The sequence below is a fragment of the Mesitornis unicolor genome, unplaced genomic scaffold, assembly GCF_000695765.1.
Source record: "Mesitornis unicolor isolate BGI_N332 unplaced genomic scaffold, ASM69576v1 scaffold14002, whole genome shotgun sequence".
Classification (NCBI taxonomy): domain Eukaryota; kingdom Metazoa; phylum Chordata; class Aves; order Mesitornithiformes; family Mesitornithidae; genus Mesitornis; species Mesitornis unicolor.
In genome coordinates this window covers 71933-96687 of record NW_010170004.1, presented here as the reverse complement: position 1 = coordinate 96687, position 24755 = coordinate 71933, and the positions used below count along the sequence as shown (strand labels likewise).

Here is a 24755-nt window from a genome sequence, read left to right as displayed (position 1 = left end):
TTGACAAAAATGAGACAAAAATGTTGAAGTTTGGAGTATCATAGTGTGGAAGTAGACAATATCAATCAAAATTCTATTTTTTAGTTAAATTTTTTACATTTTCACATTGATAATTTTCTAGATGTAAAATAATAAAATATGTTTTTCATTATTCCTAAAGTTAGGTATATTACATTTGTCTCAATAATTCTCTTATTTTATGTGCAACACTTACAGAAAGATTATTGACCAAAAGTCAAAACATCGAAAGAAACAAGAAAAATGTCATAAACAAATATATGGAATTAGGAAGCTATGTTGTAATGTTATACAACCATTAGTAAAGAGATTTCATGAGTGTTTAATTGCTTCAGTGATAAAGTTAAGGTCGGTTCATTAAATATCTGTAGGAAACAACTCTATGTATCAAGGAGAAGAGGAATATAAATACCTGTCACATGTTAATGGGTGATGATGTACCTAATATAGATATATTTACCATTTGATGTAAAAATTGATTCTTCAGTAGCAAAATCACAATTCATTTATATAAAGAAGTCAAGTAATTCAATTGATGGAGTAGTAACATGCACAACGGCATTGTCTTCTCAGAGCCTAGATTTATTAGTGCTCACCTGATACCAGAGAGCGACAATCCAGAAGATGACAAAATCTATTTCTTCTTCCGTGAAAATGCAATCGATGGAGAGCACACTGGAAAAGCCACTCACGCCAGAATAGGGCAGATCTGCAAGGTAAGATGGTGACTTCTTTGTGCAAGATTGAATACACTCGCATCGTGCTTCGCAAGTGATTTTAGAAACTGTGTTTTCTTGCCTGTAAACTCTTATTAACACTGGCATTGTACTACAGCAAAGATCATCCCACATGAAAACATAGCTAGAGGATAGCACACTCAACCAAACATTGTTCAGTTCATCTCTGTTAGGAGAAGCTTCACAAACTATGAAGTTTTGTTTAAAAAGTCACAGGCATCTTCTGAGGCTTAGAATGTGTCTGCAAAGAGAATCTTTTACAGGAAATGTGATACCTCCAGGTACACCAAAAACATTTGAAAAGTTTACTTTTTAAGGGAATGTTAATACCTTTCCATTCCCACATTAATGAAAATCTTTAAAACGAAGGCAAAGGAACATTTAATGAAACAGTTGTTTAAGCTTAGCTGTAGAAATGGGCAACCATTCAAAAGACCCTTGATGGCTGCAGATTGAATCATTCATGCACCCTTATAAACATACAAATATTTTTCTGACAGACTTTGAAAAAGACTTCTAGAAAAGAAATTATATTAATAAATGTTGTAGCTTTGGCAACTGGGATGTGTACAGTAACATTTCATGTTAATCCATCAGCACAATTTCAGTTTATCTCCTCAAATCCAGAGGTAGCGGCTTGAAAACCAGTTGCCTCATAAGTATGGAGTTCTTGGTGCACTTTATTAATAAGTTTTGCAGCTATACAAGTGATTCCACTTTCTGGCATTTTTATCTACTTTGTTCACTTGCTACTTGCATTTCTGCTTTGTTGCTACCAAGTTACAAATAATAAACCCCTTAAACTTTACCAGGACACAGCAGCCTGGAAGCTCTGGATCAAAATATTCTGCCTCTCTTTCTCCAGTGTTATATATGTATTACAATATATGAAGAAGTTTGGAGTCTTTTTTGTTTTGTTTTTTTTTAAATGAAGTACTACTATGAAATGTGTTACAATACAATGTAAAATAAAAGCAATTCAAAATTAGTGTCTCTGGCACCATAATTTTGCTTTTGTATGTAGAAGATGAATTCTGTGTTCTCTATAAGTAGCATCTTGTGGTTATTTTTTTTCTCTGTACTCTGTTGATATTTAAAAGACTGTTACTAGATATTAATGGAAAATACTTTTGTTGTCAGAATGACTTTGGTGGGCACAGGAGCCTTGTTAACAAATGGACAACTTTCCTCAAAGCACGTCTGATTTGTTCTGTGCCAGGGCCCAATGGCATTGACACGCACTTTGATGAACTACGTAAGTGGCAGAAATGGCTTTGAATATATAAACATTTTCAGGTAACATCCATATGAATTTAACTTAGTTTTCTTTTCTGTCTCCTGTCATTGTTACAGAGGATGTGTTCCTAATGAACTCAAAAGACCCTAAAAATCCAATAGTCTATGGAGTGTTTACAACTTCCAGGTACGCAATGTATCATTTTACTTGCATGGAAACTTGGGTGGCTGCTTGTTTTCAAGAGGTCACTTTGTTAAAAATGTTTTTAAGAAACACAGAATTTTCTTAACCTTTGAACTTAGAAGTCGGTTGCACTAAGAAGTAATGAATTAGGTTTCTTTTCTTATAAGCAATGTACATCATCACTCCGAAGCAAGTAATCACTTAGACTATCAGTTTCTCAGGCTGTTCTTGACGTTGAATTGGCTTTTAATAGCGGGGATGAGAATTTGTAGCCCTTTCCACACAGACCTGGAAAAATAACACAAGCATAAATATACTTGTTTTGGAGCAGGGTGAAATAGAAAATTTGCAGAGTGAGAAATTGGCTACTCAAGGAGGTATTAGTGAAAAAGATTGCTGAAATATTGAAAGTTTAACGATCTTTCAAAAGTTCTGTTATTGTATCACACATAGCTATGACTTGAGTGTTTTGGTTTCATTGTGCTTTCACTGAGACCAAAATTATCCTTGTAGCTTCAGCCTGAGGAAGGTTTGCAGTACTGGTTGCATTGCCACATTTATCTGTGAAGGACAAAAGTTTTCATTTCTAAACAGAAAGAATGTTTCTAGTCATAACCAGGCATAGAAGAGGGAGATTTACAAGTCCTTGCTGTCTTCTGTCAGAAATCTCTAGGTAAGAAACAACACTGAAGTTTGTGTGTGTGCTGCCCAAGTGACGGAAGAGACTGCTAAAAAAAATAGAAAAATGCAAACCGTAGGAAAGAATTGCATAGTCCTCTAGGGACAGCCCTGTTGAAGTTTACTCAAGTTGGGGCTTTGGCCTTCTGGGGACGATATGTTTTAAATAGTGGAATAGCAGCCATCTGCTTTGGAAAATGTCTGAGAGATCGTATCAGTTATGCTGAACTTTCACAGGAGGTGAGTTAGGATTGCTCTGGGAGCATGGCAGAGTTCTGATAATCACCACATGCCATAAATTAGAAAGCAACAAGCTGTTATTCCCATAGCTCTTCCACAACCGACTGATAATTTAAAGAACCTGATTTGATTTCTTCTCCCTTCATTTTTAGTAACATCTTCAAGGGGTCAGCAGTGTGCATGTACAGCATGACTGATGTAAGGAGGGTATTTCTTGGTCCCTATGCCCACCGAGATGGCCCAAACTACCAGTGGGTTCCCTACCAAGGACGAGTGCCATATCCACGGCCAGGAACTGTAAGTGCCCTAAGAAATACAGTTATCTAAAAAGGGAAAAGTATGGAAAATATTTTCACACATTACATGGTCCTTGAGCTGAGTTCCAGGAAACAAACTGAAAAAGATAATGAATTGAATAGGCTGGCAGAAGGGAAAGCTAACAAATCCTCCAGGTCCAAAATGTACTGATTTTCTTGTGAAGTATGAAACTGCAATAGCAACTTCATATAGATTTTAATTTTGGCATTCCTATTAACAACTTCAGCAGAAGTTTGAGCAATGGCTGGAGAGCTTTACTGAAAGTCAAATGTTTAATAAATTACTCTTCATTATCCTTTCCTTGGAATTTGTCTTTGTTCCAAATATTGGCTGAGCCAATCTTAGTGAGAATGATGAGAAAACAGAGTATCTGCCTGCCTGTTAAGAATCTTTTAATTGTTCTTGACATTAAATCTAGCACAGTAAGACAGATATTTCTGCAATAGATGATAGAGTGACTATAATAATTTGTAACTTCCACTGGCATTTCAAAAAGTCTGTGCTTCTACCTGTTTCTCTGCTTCTAGTCTATGAATGCCTAAAATATCAGTGTATAGAAGGCATCCACATTTACAGCTCCCAGCTGATGTCACCACATTCTAGGGATATTTTAATGCCTCTGAAATTACCAGTAGTCTAAGAAGATAGATTTATGGAAAAAGCATTAACTGTATATATTGGGGTAACTCCTTAGGTAGTATAAACCAGCTTGTCCCATTTAAGTTCTGAAATGCCATTGCTGAAGATTAAATATATATGTTCACATTTACATATATAAACATAAACATAAAAATGTAAATAATTTATCTTTCTATAATCTTTAAAAGTCTTCTTAGATATAAGGCACAAAAAAAAGGAATAGCTTTGAACCTTTATTTTAAATCATCATAATTTCTACTGTTTTCTGGTATGTTTTGAAAGTGTTCTTTCAAACCTGATCTATCAGCTGATCTCCAACAGTTAGGCAATATATATGCTCAGCCTAATGAAAATGACTTCCCAAGTAAAACAAAACAGTGGCTTCCTGACAGCCAGATTCCTCAGTACTCCTCGCTCCCTCACTACAACTGCTAAAGGGATTCCTAACTTTTTCCAGAATTAAAACACAAGCTCTGCAGCACAGGAGAGGCTTCATTTCTCATTTAATGCTGAACTATTTTTTTTTTAATTACTGTAGTTAACACTGATATATCAGAGGGTTTTCTTAAAAAAAGTATTGTTTTACATCCCCGTGGAAAATGTGAATGAGTAAATATTTTTTGGTGCTTCTGGTATTGCTAATGGTCTGACAGACTTAATAAGTTAGTGTTCATTATTCTGTTTATTTATATTCCTCTTTGATTCCAGTATTGATTAACCTTTCTAAACAAAACCAAAGAAAATATATTATGTAAAACTGCAGAGAAAGAGGAATGTTACATGTTTCTATCACAGAAAGAGACCAAGATAAAGAACTGAGCACTGCTCGGGGACTCTGTTACAGTCACTGCCGAGCAAAGACTGGACACGGCTTTACTGAGATTCTGAATGCACAACTCAAATATTTGCCCTAGAGACTGTCAACGCAGCCCTGCCTGCCTCTGAGCCTGTTGGTTATTCCAAGACTTGTCTGAGGGCCTTGAACTGAGGTCCATATGGGAGAAGAATAACTTGATCAAATTCCTGAGAACAAGCAGAAAAGCAGGTACAAGAATCCAGCCCTTAAGTGACCTAATCCACCAGATCTTTAGCCAAAGTAGGGAAATACAGTTAAGTTACATATACTTTTTTCCCTGGCTACTCTCTCAGAATAGGTTTCAACCTAACAATTTCACTGTAATATACATATACTAAGATTCACAAAGAGACTGCAAAGATGTTCAGATTTAATTGTGAACATTTTTCTTGCCTAAGGGTAAATGTGATCCCAAATGATAACCGTTCTACATAGCCCTGCAGTTGCATCATGTAGTGCAAGAGTCCGTGCCACTGTAAATGATGTTAATTAAAGAGTGGATGAAGCCATTGTTTCTCCTAACCCACTGCTAGTGACTCTAATCCTAGTGTCTACCACTTTGAAAAAGTTGGGTTTTTTTCCTCTCACAGTTGCTAAAATCTTTCTGTTGTATCAGTAGAATAAAACTGAATTTTAAGATGAGATTTGTTTCTGGCTGAAACAAATCTGATTTTTGTTTCTAAAGTGATAAAATTTGATATATTTTCAATGGCTTTGAAGACACGTAGAGAACAAAGAAAGGTTTTTGAAGTTCCTTTATAGGTCAGAGTTGTAGCTTCCTTTTCCAAGAAATGGGGGAAAGGAAGAGAGAATCAAAACCTAAGCTTCTTACAGTGATTCAGTTCCAGATCACAGTGCAGTTAAACAGTGCTGAATTATCTGAGGAATTTAATAGCTGAGGTGCCAGTAAACTTCTTGAGCATCTGGTGGCTTGCCCAGTAGAGAAAAGGGAAAGTTAATGGTCCTTCTGAAAGGTTAGAAGACTTTGTAAACAATCCTACATCAGCTTTGCATTTAAGAAAGAAGTTGCCAGGATTTTTCCTTTAGGATCTACAGAACATTTGTGTGTGTGTGTGTGTGTTTTAACAGTATTTGGAAGACGAGAGAGAATTTCTTTATATACCTCATCTTGAATGAGGTACCTCATCCTGAATTCATATCTGACTTTCTGTCAGTTCAGCTAACAGAGCTTGAGTTTTGTCTGCTTCACAGTACCAGAAGCCTGTCTTCAGTTATGCCCAAAGCACTTTTTTTCCCTACCAAAATGTGGCTATTGATTTATTCTGTGGATTCCCTAATAGGCCAATTAGGCGATAGCCTCATTACCTCCTCCTGATTGATCAAAACCCCTGACATAGTGTACTGGGGACTAGCAATTGGAAGTGGATGTTAAATGCAAGAGTTCTTTACTTGAATCTAAGATCAAGCTTGTTTCTCCAAGCTTTTTCAAGACATTTGTATTTATGCCTATCTTTTGACACTAGAAAATTTTCTATTTCCTTGATATCAGTGGGATTGATCAGGTAATGGGCATGAGTTCTCATGAAGCACCTTGCCAGTTAACTTGACCTAGATGTACTAATATCAATGGCAGTCCTGTCACTAGTATCAAGGACAATGTGTTTGTCGTGTATCCTGATTCTGTGACCACAACATAAGTAAACATGACAGGACTTCCCTCATCAGGACAGCTCAGACTTTATATGTGTTGAAATTCCTCTTTATTTCATCTCAGTTTCCTAAAGTGAGGTGAGATGAGCATGAGCCTCAGCCTAGTCGGGTAGTGCATTTTAGACTGTAAGTGTAAAGACACAAAGTTACTGTAATTTGTTTATTCTCATAAAGGCAGGGGATCCAAGCCATAATCTGACTCTCAGAATTGGGAGTCTCATTTAAACACACAGAATTATTAGAGTAACTCTAATTTTATGATTTTTCTGCATTAAATATATCTTGTTCAACATTGCTGCGAGCACAATCCTTTGTTAGAAAATGAGCCAGAAAGTAAATATTCAAGCAATTGAAACACAGCTAAAATTTATTTACTTTAAATTGAAATGAATATTCATTTACTGCTTTTTCAGTGTTTGCCCAGCTGCAATTAACCATACTTAGTTCTTGTGTAGTGATTTTTATACTCAAAGCACTTTACATATATAATCTAATTAATCATTATCTAATTAATCTAAGTAATTGAACTGTAGTTAGAATATTAATTGAGATGTAAAGCAAACTTAAAGTTGAAGTGTAGAATTTTGAACACAATTTTTGAGACGGACGATGGTTTGGTCAAAGATTATTAAAAGCCTATCTAATTTTCTCTTTGCAATATTTGTGTACAAGTGAGCAAGAACATACATTAATAAAAAGGCTGAAAAATGTCAACTCAATAAAGTAGATAAATAACTTGCTTTCTGCTTAGTCTGCTCCATATGCATCAATCACATGTCCTCCTTCCCTTCTTCCCTTCCTCCCTTCCATACCATGTAATGGAACAGAGTGCAGGAATTTGCTTACTAACAAATATGCCAGAAAGGGACAATTTACACTTTATATGTCCATGCTGGAAGTGTCCCTTTGTGGAGTATAACAACTCCTCCTTTTGACAACATTGATTTTTTAATTTCATTTCTGATGAATTATTAATAATTTGGATCAAAGTGACAGCAAAGACAATTGATTTATTCTGCTGACCGTCCTGCAAGGTCTGGATTCTGGGTTGATAAGATATTGTCCTTTAGGTTTTTAATTTAATTTGAAGATATTCTATACAGGGATATAAAGAGCAAATTATCTATGGCATTTTCACACCAGTTTTTTATATGTTAGGTTCAAATGCTACAAATATAATAATTGTCAACTGGGTATCAAAGTTTTATATGTCTTAAATAGGTATCTCTGCAAGGATTATGAGTGGTGGACACCAAGTTCTTTGCTGATTTTCTTTGGAAATTTTGGTGAATTAATTAATGGCATCATGGTTCACTTTCTTCATCCATTCAACATTACTAACACATTACCAATATTTACTTTAAAGTAATCTCTAGTTGTACATAAAATACTTACCAGCTCTAAAGAAGAGATGAGGGCGTGATTAGCCACAGTCCTCACATCTCCCCATGGGGACATGAGGTAGGTGAAAGTGGAGGAATATTTTTGTGGATACCAAAGACATGGTCTTACTCCTCCTTCCTGTCAGCCTCTATGTTTTGCTCACATTGGGAGAATGTGAGCAGAGAATTCTGTTTTTCACAGATTAGAGGCAAAACTGTCTGACCCACCCCTGGCCGTATAAGAGGGCAAAGGGGATCTTTGCTGTGGTACTTCATGGGGACTCTAGCTTTTCCATTACTGTGCAATACACAACAGTGAGGACTTATTTCAGTTCTTCAGCAAGAGTTGTCTTACCGAAGTGTTCACGTTGACAGTATGAGCAGCAACACTCACCTGAGACTTTCTTTAGAATCAATTGACAGAAAAGAGATACATTTAGGACATGACTCATTTGATTTGATTCACCGTAACAGAATCCATGTTATTGGGACTACATGGATGATATGGGCTTGTTGAGACAAGCAGTAGTTTGAAAAGTCACTAGAACAAGGAATTGTCCTGACATTTAAGGATTTGGTTCCTCAGAGAGGAATTGATTTCTAGTGAACTTCTGAAGAGAGTACTTTGAAAGTAAGGTGGTGGCTTAATTAATTATTTTTCTGGTGTATACATAAACAAATACTGAAATTGCTTGTCTCATATTGAATGATTTCAGATTATTCAGGATTTCTTCCTTCTGCCAATTAAAGATTAATGCTAATCTGTAAAAGACTGGAAATCCTTTTGCACTGCATAGTAGTAAGAAAAGTTACGTATGAGGATCATTTACATTCTATTAACCATATTGTTTTAAATCAAAATATAAATTAAAGACCAGACTTTTAGTGATAGAATTAACTTTTGCTGTCTGTCATGAAACACTTAGATTCCCTGTCATGTGTAATTATAGACTGCAGTAGTTGGAATGATTGTTATGAAATAGATTTACGACTCTGTGATTTCTAATATGTTACTAGTGATCAATAATAAAATGTAAACTTTTTTTTTCTTTTTAATTTCCAGTGTCCCAGTAAAACATTTGGAGGCTTTGATTCCACCAAGGATCTTCCTGATGAAGTTATAACATTTGCCAGAAGTCATCCAGCCATGTACAACCCAGTGTTCCCCATCAACAACCGTCCAATCATGATCAAAACAGACGTGGATTACCAGTTCACACAGATAGTAGTAGATCGAGTAGATGCAGAAGATGGCCAATATGATGTGATGTTCATTGGCACAGGTGAGAAGTCTTGAATCTACACTGTGCTCCTCCGGGCTTCATGGAGACATAGATCAGATAAAATTTCATGCTCTGAAAGACAGAACACTGATTTATGTTCCAGTGTATACCTGTGAAAATTTGGGACAAGACTTAAAATTGTGCATGTGGGGCGGTTTTTGTTACATTTATTTGCTGTTACAGGCTGTGGCCTGCATAGCTTAATTCTTTAGGAGCTTTGCCAACTGGATTAAGATCAAACCACTTTCTTTTCAACTACTGTTATTAGAGAGTTTTATTAGAAATATCTTGCCTTATTAATTATAATTTCATATTAAAATGCAAGTTTTGAGGTACAGCATAAGAAGTATTAACATAAATGAGGCAAGTATCCAGGTACAGGAAATGTCTTGTGTGCCTTTCAAGTATTTCAAATATCGCCTTAAGATGCCGAGCTCTTTAGCCAGAAGAGTGCATCATTTTACTTAAGATTAAGATATCTGGCTCATGCAGAATGTTTCAAGAAGAGTTGGTATTCAACTAGAAACGTGATATCCTTTCCAAAGCATTCGAGGAATCATATAGCTTAGGCATTTTATGAAAGTGGAAATAGGCACTCAGAAAATACTTCCTCCACCCCCGAAAGATAATAATGAGAAATAACAGTGGCCAGAACTTAGCTGATATGCATTTGCCTAAGTACAGTGGCTTCAGAACTATGCTGATGCAGTCGGCGGATCTGCTTCTTCACCTTTGAAGATACTGCATTAGTTGGCTGGTGTTTCAGTTATGCTGAATAAAAGTATTTTAAACTTCTATTGAACATAATTGCTAGTAATTAGACATTGGCATCATGAAGTCAAAACAAGTCAAACCAAAACCTGACTGTTTCTTTTCAACTTTGGACCAAAAAATATCTGTCTGGCTGCCTGTCTTATAACAGTCCAATTTTTGACTTACTTTAAGTAAGTCTGGTGCTCTAGACCTGGGGTCAATTTTCCAAAGCAATAAATCTCAAGGTTTCTTTCATGTTGATGCCTGAAACATATTATGAGTAAACTGAAAGCTGATGAAGCCTTGTGTACCAAACACAGTGCATGTGTAGCAATTCAGAACATTTACTGCAGGAAATGCAACTCCACAGAAAGTGTTCCAGCTCTTTAAAAGCTGTGAACTGAGTTATTAGATACCGGTGCTACAGTATGTTCTTGCATAAAACACTGAGAAGTAGTTTAATGTGATTTTACACAACACATATCTTTTCTGTCACACATTAGAGACGTCAGTGCCATCTACAATTGGCAGTGTTTTGTACCTTTCAACAAGTCTTCTATGACCTGATTCAGCCCAGGAAACACATTAATGGCAATACTCCCTTTGGCTGAGATTTGAGGGAATGAGCCCGTCAGCATCCAGAGTGATGCTGAACAAACATAAGGAGCTGATTTATGTCTATATCTTGAGCACAAGAGGTGACATTTATCTCACCAAAATTTGGCATTCAGTCTAGGAAAGATGCCTTGACTTCTGCAAGGGAGAGAGTTAAGTACTTACAGAGAGGGATTCATTGTGCCCTCTTTGAGACCTCTATTAGAGTAAGATGAATAGTTATGCAGAAGTTCCTGTCTGTTTTCAGACAGTACAGAAAGACTTGCTTAAATGTGAGCTATAGATTTTAGATAGTTATCATCATGTATAGTGGTTCTTATCTAAATTGGTCAGCAAGTTCTCCCTCTGAAAAAGCCTCAGTGTTATCTAGCGCTTACCTTTGAGTTGGGAATTTAGGCACTTACTTAATTCTCTAAACCACTAATATTCAGATGTGTAGTAAGTCCTCTGCATCCCATCCAACGTTGCTGATCCTTGTGCCTAAGAACTGTAGTAAAAATACAGACAGTTTATTACTTGCACTTGACAAAAGACATTTCAGTGGCAAAACCCCAGCTTTGTAAGTGCAGAGTGTTACTAATTATTGAAATAATACTTTTGTCCGTAGAAACTGGTTTTTTTCCAACAGGAGGTTATACCCTCATGGGACAAGAACAGGCATTACACACCTGTGCTTGAAGCTGGGGCACAAAAGGTGCTTCTCTGAGATCCTGTCCTTATTATGGTTTTCAGAAGGAGGAAAGGGCATCTGCCATGCAGGGGAAAGGAAAAAAGGGAAACCTGAGGCTCTGCCTGCCCTCTGCCAGAAAACTGCACTGAGCCAGCTGGTCAAAGTCGAAGGAACCAGAAACAGATACGCAATCAGGACCTATTACATCTTCCCAAGCAAAGAAAAAGCCAGAGAACAGATTAGGGACTGTAGTCATGGTCCAGTTTTCCACTGAACCTATGACAAAGACAAAATTAAGTTCTCTGGGGTATGACTGGATTTTTCTGCTCAGGTCTGTCCCATCAGATTAGATACATTTCTCTGTATTTTCCCATTGCTGTTGCAGCAGTCTACATTATTCTCACATGCTGCTGAACTTCAACATGTTGAAGAAAACCTTTTTTTTCCTTTTCATTGAATAGCTGATGATAATTGAACACAACATAATTAATAGCCATTCAATGTGGTCACATTTTCCTTTCCTGTGAGTGAAATCTTTAGCCAAGCAGTTTCTTTCCCACTGTGATTGTGCCAGTGTGTTTCACAATGGAAATAAAATCATATTGGTGTACTTTAAATTATATCAGAAAAAAACAGGATTTAAGATAGGCACTTAATGCATATCCTGAGCGTCTGATGTTTGGGATCATTTGGCACAGTCAAGGTACATCTGTCAGTAGAGCAAATTAATAGCAGTAATCTTATCTTACTGAGCAGAGCCTGTTGATCCTGAAGAAGAAGCCTGGTTCCATTTGTGTGAAATTGTTTGAAATACTACTCTGTAAAACTTGATCTAGAACTCAGATAAAGCCCCACTTTGGTACCTGTGGCTCGACCTGAGTCGCCGTAGTGATTAACACAGTGTATCTTTGACCTCCAAGGCTTTCTCAAGCATCAAGCGACTGTAATTGTTGCAGGATCCAATTAAAAGTCAGACCTTTCTTTGAAACATCATTATGTGGGGAACACGTGTCTGCTCAGTGCTCATTCAGACCCCACAGTTTCCCTTGTGCTGCTTTATGAAAACCTCACTTTATTTCTAGAATTTGACATTTGATGGACTGTGACTGAGGACAGTCATAGCCCAACACAGAATACAGTCATGACACATTGCTACGCTGTTATATTTATTAGATCAGAGTTCTCCTTTTTCACCCATACAATGTATTTTCCTCAAAACCACAGTCATCAAATTAGCAGGATAATTAAGGAAATTAACTCATCCATCAAATTACAAATATAGCTAACGTTAAATTATCTGTTGTTCTGAATGACTCTGTTGCAGAAACATGGATTTTTTTTTCTTGTTGTTTTAAAGTTATATTGCATTTGTTCTGTATTGTTCTCAACATTTCTTGAATTAAATATATTCAATTATTAGCACTAACCATAATGAAGGCCACTTCCAAAACAACTTATCTAGTATATTTTACTAGCTTAGTTTGTACATGTAGCTGCCTACGTAAAAAGAAAGTTGTGCTTGCATCATTGTTGTTTTAAGAAAGAACTGGAGTTTTTTTTCTTTTTAAAAAATAATCTGTGAATTTGTTACTGAAGAAAGAAAACAGTGATGTACAGATTTTATGGAGAAAAAAAAGCAAACAAACTTCTTTCTAAACTTCAAAAAAAAAGGACTTAGAAACCAACATCTGCTCATAGGGGAGCAGATGGAAAAATAAAAATCTCAGTTTTACAGGATATTTTAGGATTTCTAGGTATTTTAATCAAATTCATATAACGAACTTGTAGTACGCGAATTTTCTCATGAAATAATAGCTTTTAAGTTTGCCACCATATAAAAACATTTTCAACCCCTGTAATCTATTTGTTTCAATGTCATTATAGAAGTTTCAATTATAGATTTTCAGTTTCAATATAGAAGTGATGAGTTGTCATCTTTTTAATCAGAAGCTTCAACTAACACACCCAACTATATATACATACAAAATACGTTTTGACTTTGTACAATTGATGGTTAATTCTTGTTTTGAGAATGTAGACCTGTATAGTTGTGTTACCTTGAGAATTTTATCCATTTAAAATGCCTTGTATTTTCCTTAACTATTACTGCTCTAGAATGTGCAACACGAAAAGTCCTTAGGGGTATATTTGTTATTTCTATGATATATTTCCATGGCACTACCTTCGGTTGATTAAAAAGAAGTCACATACAGAGTGTTTCCATTTCAGAGACTCTGCAGTGAAGTGTACCAACCTAGAAATTATTCTTTTTTGTTGTTCTTCTTATTTCCTGAAAATTCTGTTTATGGAAACAAACAAATAAATCACAGATGCAGAAGCTGTAAGACATAGGTAGTCTTAAGTCTCAACCGTATTCACAAAACCAGAGGCTGTAGCTCTGGAATTTCAAGCATTGGCCTTGTTCATGTTAAAGCAAATTGCAAAACCTCAAGAACATACACGGACATAATGTTAAAATGCTGGCACACACCTATTTCTAACCACCAGATACAAGTTCTATTGCTTTTTTACCCCTCAGGGAAGACCAGTATCAAACACACAGAGAAATACAGATGCCTTAAGGGGCTTATACATCTTAGATACTTTGTTTGACACGGAAAAGATCGCATGTACTTAAGAGATCTAACAGTTTCATCTGTCTAACAACATTGGTCCAGATGTTTTTATACCCATAATGAGCCTTACAACAGCATCTTCACATGCATTTTAAGAATGACAGACATCATATTCAAAAAGGAAAATAAAACATGCTTCAGTAAATTTAGTGCATTTCCTTCCTCAATTAGATGAATGAAACATCTGTCACTTTATACTGTCATTTAAATAGTATTTCAGTCCTTTTCATTCCTAAATCATGATAGTAGTATTTATCTATCTTCTTTGTTGCAATATGTTAATTGAAAGACTTCAGTGAAATGTCCTACTGAAATTCAATGTTTTTCTAGGTTATTTTAAATAGCAGTTGGTGTTTTGAACAATGAGTACTCAGAGATATCTAGCTTCACAATCTTTATATGTGAAATAATTACACACTACAAGGAAGTCTGGCTGCTCTGAAACTGAAGTATGCATCTTAAGCACCTGAAAACTTTTTTTTTTCCCTTTTCAAGATATTGGAACGGTTCTTAAAGTGGTTTCAATTCCTAAGGAGACTTGGCATGACTTAGAGGAAGTCTTGCTGGAAGAAATGACAGTCTTTCGGGTAAGTGCAGCTAAATTTCAAGTGTCAGGTTGTAGGTTTCTCTGTGGACAGCTGCAAACTTAACTTCTTGCAGTCTGGCCAAGGAATAGCCTGGCATACCCCTCTAATTAGCTTGTCATTTAGAGACCCAGACACTAGTCAAAATAAACCTTGAAACTTTCAGTGCTAGTTGGAGGTTAATGATAAAAGAAATGGCATTCTGGGCTTTTGTTTTGGGTTTTAAAAAATAAATTAGTATATCTGAAACTTTGAGCTATTACATGTTGTAGTTAAATATGTATTTGTGCAAATCTGGGAATAATGGGTGTCTGTTTTCTCCCATGGAGATATGCAGTACACCAATTTTATAGTTGCATCAACTCTTAACACTGTTCAGACTATCAGCATAATGTAACCAGGAAGACACTTTAGGAAAAACAGTGATCTGCACAAATTTCTTATGCTTAATAATCTGAGAAGCACAGAAAGTATTTCTGTTTTCAGTGGTGAATTTAGGGTGTCATTTTCATGGTTTGACACAAGACGCCGTCAACACCCCATAATCTTTAGTACTTTTTTTTGTGAAAACCAATCTCTTCCATTTTTCCTAGCTGAGCCACCTAAAAAATAAGGCATCCCATAGGAACTCCTGCAAGTCAAGGCTGAGCAAACCTTTCAAACACTTTCCAGACAGAACCCAGGGCTCTCTCGTGTTTTGTACACAACAACGAATCATTTACATTCCCTGCCTTATTCTTTTTTGTCAGTGCCGTTTTATGGCACCATTTCACAGTTTCCAGGCTCTGGGGAGGTTGATACCTGGCTGGGAGCAGGAAGTTAATCTGACAGCGGGAAGATGATGCTTGCTTGCTCAGAGAGCCTCGCGTCGTGTGGCTTCAAACTGGCCACAGGGACTCAGTCACAGAGCTTGTACATATGAGCTGTAAGCAGGGCTTGTACATATTTTTGTTATTATTCGTAATATTATTTATATTTCTTTCTTATGGGTAGTCTTGCTGCTTCTGGTATTAATCTTGCACAGGAATGACTGTTTTGAGTGCGAGAGACCACTGAAAAATGGGTATCTCTGCTTCTGCAAAACGTGGATTTTTTTGAGGGCAGGAATGTAGGGTTTTTTTCTTTCTCTTTTTACAACAGAAAAATAAAGGAGAAACTATGAAGAGAAAATGTGACAAGTAATTTTTGGCTCCTAGCTTTTTTTCTTTTTTATATACGCAAAAGTCATTACATTAATGCAGGGTAATTTGGCAATTGTTGATAATGTATGAGCCTCTTCCTTAAATCAAGTAGAAGTGCCAAGCTAAAGGAGATCATAGAAATATAAAAGTGAAAGAAAGAAAATAAATGGAGTGAAAGTTTTATTTCAGAAAGACTTTACAGAAGTAGAATGGCTAATGGCAAATTCAAGTCTGTTATTTTACTTTACTTGTGTATTTATTCATTGCACAAATGGATTTTGGTGTTCTGATTTACTTGAAAGCTCATTTATCTCCTTTGGCATGTATTTGAGCCTTAAAGAGGGCATTAATGTACTTCAGTGAAATAAGCAGAATTTCTATGCATAAGATATGAATCTTTCAATAGGGAACTTGCAACTCATTTTACCTTAACCAAATGTAAGTTTTCGTTAGTTAATAAAGAATCTATATGCATCATAAACAGTGTATTTTGATGCTTAAACTGCAATGTGCTGAATACAGTGCTTTCCATTTATAGTTCCATGAAAGTGAAAGTCTTCCATATCTCTTACACTGATAACAAATGTCACTTTTAACCCCATTTGTGCAATATTTCTCTGAACAGCTGAGCAAACAAACTAATGAGTTCAATATTCATTCAAATGTTACTCTTAATTGATGCTTTCTAATATAAAGTCTGTTAACCCATTTGTAAAGGCAAGTCCACATACTTAACATTCACTGACCCATATCAAATTCTCTCAGGATAAGCAATTTGAAAGCTACACAAGTGTAAAAGCTTAATAAGAACTTTATTAATGTACATAATCAAAAGTATGATGCATGGGATCAATAGGAGATTTTAGATGGAATGAAGTTCATACAGAATTAACTTGCATACTTTGTAACCAAATTATCCCACTTTTGCTCTCAGGATTAAAATCCATTTAAGCAGCTGAGCCTAAAAGGTGTAACTGTCTTTAAATCGGATCTAAACATACTTATTCTGTTAAATATTTCCTACAGTCTCTCATATAAGAAAGTAGATATTGGTTTGGCATGTGCTTCCTACAGATAAGTATTAGTAAAAGTAGGCTTAGCTAGGAAGAACCATAGCTCTCACAGTGACCCATTTGGTTGATTCAGTAATGGGTATTTCCAGGCTGCAAAAAACTTCTTGCCAGTTCTAGTTCTGTATTCTGCAAATATGAGTAACTTTCTTATATGTGAACAGTATGGTGCAGTAAACAAGACTATGCTTGCGATTAAGGCTTGTTCTTATGAATAAAATTTTACAGAAATGGGGGTTTTACCTTATTATAATTAAAATGAGTTGCTTATTTCAATGTTATCTTCTTTAATGTATAGTGTCTACGTATTTTGATACAACCATTATTATTATTTTCATTTTACCTGGGAAGTTCTTTGAATGTAAAGTTTTAATATTAAGTGTAGAAATTAATTTCAAGGTGTGAAACTAGTAAGAAGGTAATCACAATGAAACTATAATAAGCATGGAAAATGATATGTCTGCAATCAACACAGCAATCAAAGATGAACCTACATGCATTCTAATTCACTTACAGCGAGAAACTATTCCACTGCAAAAGACAACAAGAAGCACTATTACTAAAGAGTGTCTAGTTTAATTTCAGGGTTTCTAGATTGGGCAAATACCATTCTAGCAAAATTTTTATGTTTATAGAGCTCATTTAATATTTTAACTCTTTTTTTTTTTTCCTTAGGAACCTACGGTTATTTCAGCAATGAAGATTTCCACAAAACAGGTACTGTGTGCACAAACTTTGAATCAATTTTAAATATTTATTGATCTCTGTCTTTTAGAGACAGTAACTTGGCAGTCAGTAGGCACATATTAATTACAGCAGCAGCATCCCATCCCTTTACATAAACATCAGTAGTTTCTCAGGAAAATGTGACATGCAAAAGAGAAAGGAAGAGTCTAGTTTGTGTTTCTTACTGGCAAGGTGGAAACTAAACACAAACTAAACAGCTGTCTGGAGGCTCTCTAGAAAAAGATAACCAAACAACACATTATGGAATGTTCTCATGACAGAGAAACTGTTCAAATGGAGGTGCCAAACTTGGTCTCTCGCTTTAATGGGACTAGTTCTGGTCTCTGTAGGAACAGTCTGGTACAAAATGCAGATAGTGGAAGCAAAGACTGCAAATGAGACATCTTCCTGTCTGTCTGCCCAATGCCTATTCTATTCCTGGATGCGTGCCATTCAGCTTTAACAAAGAAGGTGGATCTGATTTAGCCCAAATTTTCCATGGCCTTCTGGTTCAGTGACATGGTTAGGAGATGGGTTTCAGACTCCAGAATTTATATTTCCTACTTACTATTGAGTGCACTAATAACCAACTTACTGAAGAAAATATATGTATAATAGCCTTTCTGACAGATGGAGGTCAGGTTTTGTCTGGTTTACAGTAAAGGTGATTCCTGCATTTCTGAGCAAATACAGGCAATTATTATTAAGCTTCTTTGTGAAGCAGCTGATGAATTATGTAGTTGTGCAGTGAACTTTGTATTGTAGTCCAGGAGTGAAGTGGGTGTTAGGGGCCTATCTTCCAGTTCTGCCTGCAATTAGGTAGGTGGACCCCAGGCACTCTCTTACCCTATCTCAGAAGTCTGAGACATAAAATTTAGTGTCAAATTTTAGATAGTAAACATTTTTTTTCATATTAGTGTTGATTTGGAGCCTAATTCGGTAAATACAAGCAACTTGTTCACACTCATTATTTTTTCCATCAATGTAATTGTCAGTGAAGAATTTTGGTATTACTTCCAGGACTGTGTGCATGAAAATTGTGTGTGTCATAAATAAGATTTAGTTAATTCATCTACCTCACTCTATACATTATTAAACGGAAGTTGAATTCATTCTGTAATGGACAGAACTCCCTATTATGTTTGAAATGCTGCATTTTAAACTCAGAATTCACTGTATTTAGGAAAGTTGTCTGAAAACATTCATATATTTGACAGAAAACTTTTTTGGGGGACACTCTTCAACATAGTTTACCACTTAAAACAACAAAAATGGCAGGACAAAAAAAATGTACTATTGAATACTGGGATATTTAAAAATAAACTTGTCAAGTTGTGTAAATGTTCACATTATACCAAAGTGCTTTGCTTTCGATTATTTTTATAAGTACATTCCCTCAAAGCAGCCAATCAGATTTGATAATGGACTCTGCATTTTCATACAACCTCTTCTTCAAAGCATCTTTAGTTATTCAGGAGAGATTACAATTTTCCCTGAGTCTTTTGGAAACAAGTTTACACTGCTAAAATTGTCTAAAGCTAGAAAAGAGCATAAAACACAAGTTATTCAGGCAGAGTTAAGCTCATGAAAAATCAACCAGCCTCAGGCTAAAAATGACAGACTCATGATACAGTATGACAAGCTTCTGGCACTGTGTCTCTGTATCAAATAAGTATATGACAACATGTTTCCATTTTCTATTTATGATTTTAAAAATACTGTAGTTTTATAACTCAAACACTTTACTCATTGTGTTCTGATAAGCAGGGTGTTTTTCATATAAACAGCACAGTAATTTTATGCATTGTGAAAAGCAGGAGCATGAAATGTAAACAGTAAAACCAGCATGTCCTATTGAATAACTTTAAAGCAAACACTTCACTTTATTTTTTCACTAACAATTCTGTCATCCAGTTATAAAAACATGGTATGGGATTGATTCTCATTATTTTTTAATTTTTATAACAGTGGTTGTTCTTTTGCCATCATGCCAATACGATATGTTACAAATCACTCTTCTTCCTGAAGAGCAGAATCTACAAACTCTGCAGGACCAGAATTTAGCATAAGTTTTTAATGATATAAAACTCTCAGGCTCCCATGCCTGTCTCTATGGGCATGAATTTGGCCCTTGCACAAGAGTGACTTGGAGGAAGGAAATTTAGCCTTTATGTGCAAGACTAAGCCTTGATACAGCCTTTCTCAACTCTGCTTTCTTTAACTTAGAGGAATTCCATGTTCTCGCTGAAGCTACATATTCCTCCAAATTGTGTTCAGAGCCCTAGGCTTGTGTAACCTTATCACTTAAACAACTTATGCATGGTTAGCAATAGACACAAACCTTCAGAGGACAGCATCCTAGAGCCACCGTAACGCCCTTCAGCTGCATAAATTCACAATTCCATAGGAGCCAGGCTTACAGAGAGCCCCTGGCTACCACTTGGCCCAGAGCCTGTCAGGTGGGGCTCCGTAATTTCTCCCTTGATTTAAAAGTGTGGAAGCAGGCCAAAATGCAAGGCCTGCCTTTCAATCAAAGGTGACTTTTTGTGGAGCAAGCTCTCGTCTTTTTCTGAAGGTCAGGTTTGTGATCCTCTGTTTCAAAAAGCCATCGTATTTCTGGTAGGATGGGAAAAAAACGAGGAGATCCTTGGCCGATACAGGCCATCTCCTTTTGTTTCTTCTCCACAAGATTCTCCATCAAAGGCAAGGCAGAGACCATCAGAAGGACCTTAGTGACTTTATAAGACTTAATCACTTAGTGACTTAGCCTGTTCTAGTACTGTTCACAAAGTGCTTAATTTTGTTCAGCAATCACCATTTCTGTCCATAGTGAGCATATAAAAAGGACCAGATCAAAATGGATATGTCACTTAAACAGCCCCCTGAACTGTTCCACATCAGTTACTTTTCAAGACATAAAAATTAATTAAATGAGATTTGGACTTCATACTCCCTAAAGTTCCTTCTTTAAAAAATTCTGCCTAAGTTCTTCTTTTTAACCACTGCATTTTATCATTTATCTTTTGGTTTTTTTAATTGCAAATAGAAATTTTTCTGTTACCTCTTTGACTTCTAGGGAAAGGCTGCATTTTGAGCAGCACCATGAGGCAAACAGAAACCACTGGATTGCTTAAAACATTCATCTCCTCAGCTTTTCTGGAGTTCTGATACTTCTGCACTAATTTTCAGAGGACAATTTTTTTTAATTCCCCCACCTCTGGTTTGATCTGATAATCAGCTGATTTATTAAATTGACAACCTCTTGGGAGAGTCTCTTTGCCCAAAAGGCAGTTTGACTGTGTATAGCAAAGTAAGGTCAGATCATAGATGCAAATCATCCTATTACTATTTTCTGAGTTTCATACTGCTTGGATTTATGTATTATTAGTGTCCAGAATAATGATCACCAGCTGGAGTCTAAAACCATGATCAGAAGAGCAGCAAACCGGGCAGCGGCCTTCAGGCTGTGCAGCACCTGAAACACATGCTGTAGTTCACAGACTGAACTTTATGAACTTCCCTACAAGGAATAGAGTCTTTAATTAACCCTATGTTGGCCTCACTTTTTTTTATCTTATGTGTTTCTAGTAATTCTTTAATTCTGAAGACATGTTTTAGAAATCAGAGAAGGGTTTTTGGCAAAATGAAATTGTTTACAGGGGTGCATAGGAAACCTTCGCACCATTCTTCCTTATTTTCCCGTGTGTGTCCTCTGGGTTGATTTTTATGTTAGTTACACCACACATTGCTACATGCTTGTATAGATATTAGTGCCCCAATTACGTAGGACTCAGATCAATACCATCTGGACATTTAAGATACTTAACCGAGGCTCTAATTTGACCTATGCGGCCTCCATAATCAGTAAAGAGAAAAGGCATCCCTTGAGAAATGTTTAGGTCATCTAAGATTTGAATTGCTGGTCTTTTCACTACAGAACGTACCCCTAAGCTCAGTACTTCATTAAATGACTTAAGTTGGAAAGAATCAGTTTATCATGTCTGCTACCTGTCATCTGCTTCTCAAGGATACAGGGGACTGGGGACTGGTACGTGAAGACAAGGCTTTGTGTAAAGCTCTCTGTGGTCAGAGACTTTTGCCCAAAGAACATGGGTTTGCAGCCCAGCCATGGCACTGTAATAGATGGAAGCAGCTGGTTAGAAAGGGCTTAGTTTTCAATTTACCAGTGAATTCTCCTTCCCTTGTCATGTTTTCCTTGAGAAAATACTGGTGTTTATATAAATGCAAGGGATGTTTCTGTTACAATTAGTATGTCTCTATAAACTGCCAAGTTGCTGTCTCTGAAAGAAAACGCAACACCTTTTACGAGTGTTTTTGGTTTTGCTGTCTCCTGGTATCCAGTGCTCATCATGTCCAGTTGGTATGTGACCTCTCGTCACCTTCCATCTCCAGATTCTCTAGAAATGGTACCTCTGGGTCATCACAATGCAGGAGATGGAGAATTTTGATAACATTTCTTGAAATCCTATTTTTCACACCGGTCTTTTGTTTTCTAAGAAAGACAAATAAATACAAATTTGTATTTTCTTGGTGGGGCTGCTTGGAGTGAGACCTTAAAAAGAAATGTGTTAATTGCTCCACCGTGGATGCTGGCTGACAAAGTTTAAGCTTTTGATAACAAACTGTCAGTGTTTCCAAAATAGAAGGATTATGCCATTTAATTTTTATTTTTCTATTTATTTCATTTTCCCCTAGTCTTGCATCTCAGAGGGAGCTGTATTTACTTACTACACTCATACTTGTTTTCTTTGTGAATTAGTGCTAAGCTGAAATGTGTCTGTTTGGACTTTCACGTGGGATCAGTAGCTCAGTTTCCTTATGTCCCTCTGGGGACCAACTTCCCTAATGGACCACATGAATTTGATATCAGAGAGGAAATTGAGAGAGACAAGATATTCTGTTGTGATGCCATATGAAGCTGTAGTTCATTTTGTTTGCATCTTTTTTTAATTCATGGCTTCCCTCTGCATATGAACTCTTCTTCCACTCAACATTGTTTTTTATCCAAAATGAAGTAAGCCATCTCCCTTATTAAAGATATGTTTCATTTGGATTATGTCACCTATAAGAAAGAACATGAAGCATCCGAATTATCAGACATGCAAAGAAGTGTGTTCATGGCAGCACTTCCAAACTGAAATATCTTAGCAGTAGTCTGAAATCATTTACTTTAGGTTTCCCCACACACATACACAAATCAAGGTTGTATATAGGAAATTTATGTTAACGTTGGTTTTCGTTTTGCAAATTCAAAAACATATTCTCTTTTGTGTTTTGTCACTGATTGTAGTGCTTTCCCAGTGCAGAGAAATAGAATAGAAGAAAAATGAAAGAGTACTTGAACTTTTCTTACTGTTTCAAGAAGCAGACAAGGGCTTTATACAATAATCAGTTTTTCCTATTTGATTTTTTTTTTATGCTGAGGACAATTCTCATTCCTTTAGTACACATCAGGATCATGATCCTTTATTACATTTTTAATGGTCCGAACATATTATTATATTTTTTTAATGCTTTCCTAGCAAAAAACTGGTAATTTGCAATTATCTTTTTTTTTAAACTTTCATAACAGCAACAGCTCTACATTGGCTCAGCCACTGGAGTTTCACAGCTTCCTTTGCACCGCTGTGATGTGTATGGAAAAGCATGTGCTGAGTGTTGCCTTGCAAGAGACCCTTACTGTGCCTGGGATGGTTCATCTTGCTCACGTTACTTCCCCACTGCTAAGAGGTAGGGACAGTTTCAGATGTCCGCGTGGTTTACTATTTTTTTTAACTGATGGTCTCAATATGACCAGAGGGCTTTTGAGACTTTTCATGGGATGGTTAACTGGAGCCCTTCCTCTTCCAAAGAAAACATAATTGTGGGAGTTACAAGCAATATGAAGTCGTGGTTGATTTAAAGTGAACAGTGCTACTTCTTGGGTTGGCTTAAAAAGCTGTTGTAAGAAAACATTCAGAAAAGAGTTGTTTCTTAAGTAGATTCATAACTTCATATTCAGTAATAAACAGCAAAAGAAAAAATTCCTTTTATCTATCATGAGGAGGGAGCTTGATATTAAAGAAAAGCGCTACTTGTCCAAGTAAATTATTGTGCATTTTTATGAATTCTAATTCAAAGGAATTATTTATAAGGTGTTTGGACATCAATGGAAAGTTATTGTTTGGTGATATATAACATTATTGTTACTATGCAAAAGTATAACTTGTATGTGTTGATGTGTGTCTAAATGCTACCAGATCAGAACTGCCACTCTTTTTCATTCACTCTGTACTGATGCTAAAGGCTTTGCAATGAAAAGGTTAAGGGAAAAAGGACTTTGCAAGTGAGAAATATAATTTTAATAAAAAATTTGCAAGTTCTAGTTGCCTGATCTGAAGATGTAAAATAATATTTTCTTTGCCCGCCTTTATTTCTGAAATTCTTTCTTTTAAAGTATATAAGCTTGTTTCTGAATCGCTCATAGCTACTGAAGTAGAAATTAGGAAAAACTGATTAGATAATCAGTTGCCAATAAGAGCAGACATTGGTATAGTCTTGAGTTTTCCATGATAAATTGGCTAAAATTATAATAAAATGTTCACATTAAATCAAATATAACAAACGTCTTGCACTTATGAAGAAACACGGAATCTAAGGGTTTATATATGTAAAATTAATGGTAGCAAATACTCAGTTGAGAATGTCAGGACTCCAAATTCCGCATTTGGATTGGTTGTTGCAGGAGATAAAATGTGGTAAAGGGTGGGAAGTAGAATTTGTTTCACAGACTTTTCAGATGGAGGGGATTAAAATTTCAAGGTTTGCATTACAATGTTTCCTAAACAAATACTGATGACAAAAGAAAAAGCTGCTTATGGAACATCAGGTTCTATTTTTGCACCAGGAAACAGAGTTAATCTGAGACAAGCTTTTTGTGAAATTCTTTAGAAAAGAATTAAAAAGGAGAAACTGAACCCATCCCAGAAGAAGATCTGGTCAAATTTTCTCAGCTGCATGGGCTAAATTCACATTTGTGGTGGGAGCATGGCAGTTTATCTGGAGGAGGAGGAGGAGGAAAGAGAGGAGAGGGAACAGTGAGATTTTCAAATACAGTCTAAGACATTGATTTGATCTGAACGTTTTAAGGGTTAGAAGTCAGTGTGGTTGAGTACTGCCTCTAAACCGAAGGAGGCAGTAAGATCAGGAGTCTTCTTTGCTACTTCCCTACTAATCTTTACCCCTGAACCTTCTCCTTTCTTAGCATTCACTAGCACG

At 36.1% G+C, this 24755-nt stretch overlaps 1 protein-coding gene across 1 annotated transcript in view; it reads left to right on the top strand.

Annotated features, from left to right (window-relative positions):
* The window catches only part of SEMA3A (sema domain, immunoglobulin domain (Ig), short basic domain, secreted, (semaphorin) 3A), a 167004-nt gene that overhangs the window by 132098 nt on the left and 10151 nt on the right, over positions 1 to 24755 (top strand). The window contains exons 7-14 of the mRNA XM_010179551.1: positions 592 to 734; positions 1896 to 2010; positions 2109 to 2178; positions 3246 to 3390; positions 9023 to 9242; positions 14412 to 14503; positions 17427 to 17468; positions 23071 to 23228. Coding sequence (XP_010177853.1) covers positions 592 to 734; positions 1896 to 2010; positions 2109 to 2178; positions 3246 to 3390; positions 9023 to 9242; positions 14412 to 14503; positions 17427 to 17468; positions 23071 to 23228 — 985 coding nt within the window. The remainder of the gene's footprint in view (positions 1 to 591; positions 735 to 1895; positions 2011 to 2108; positions 2179 to 3245; positions 3391 to 9022; positions 9243 to 14411; positions 14504 to 17426; positions 17469 to 23070; positions 23229 to 24755) is intronic.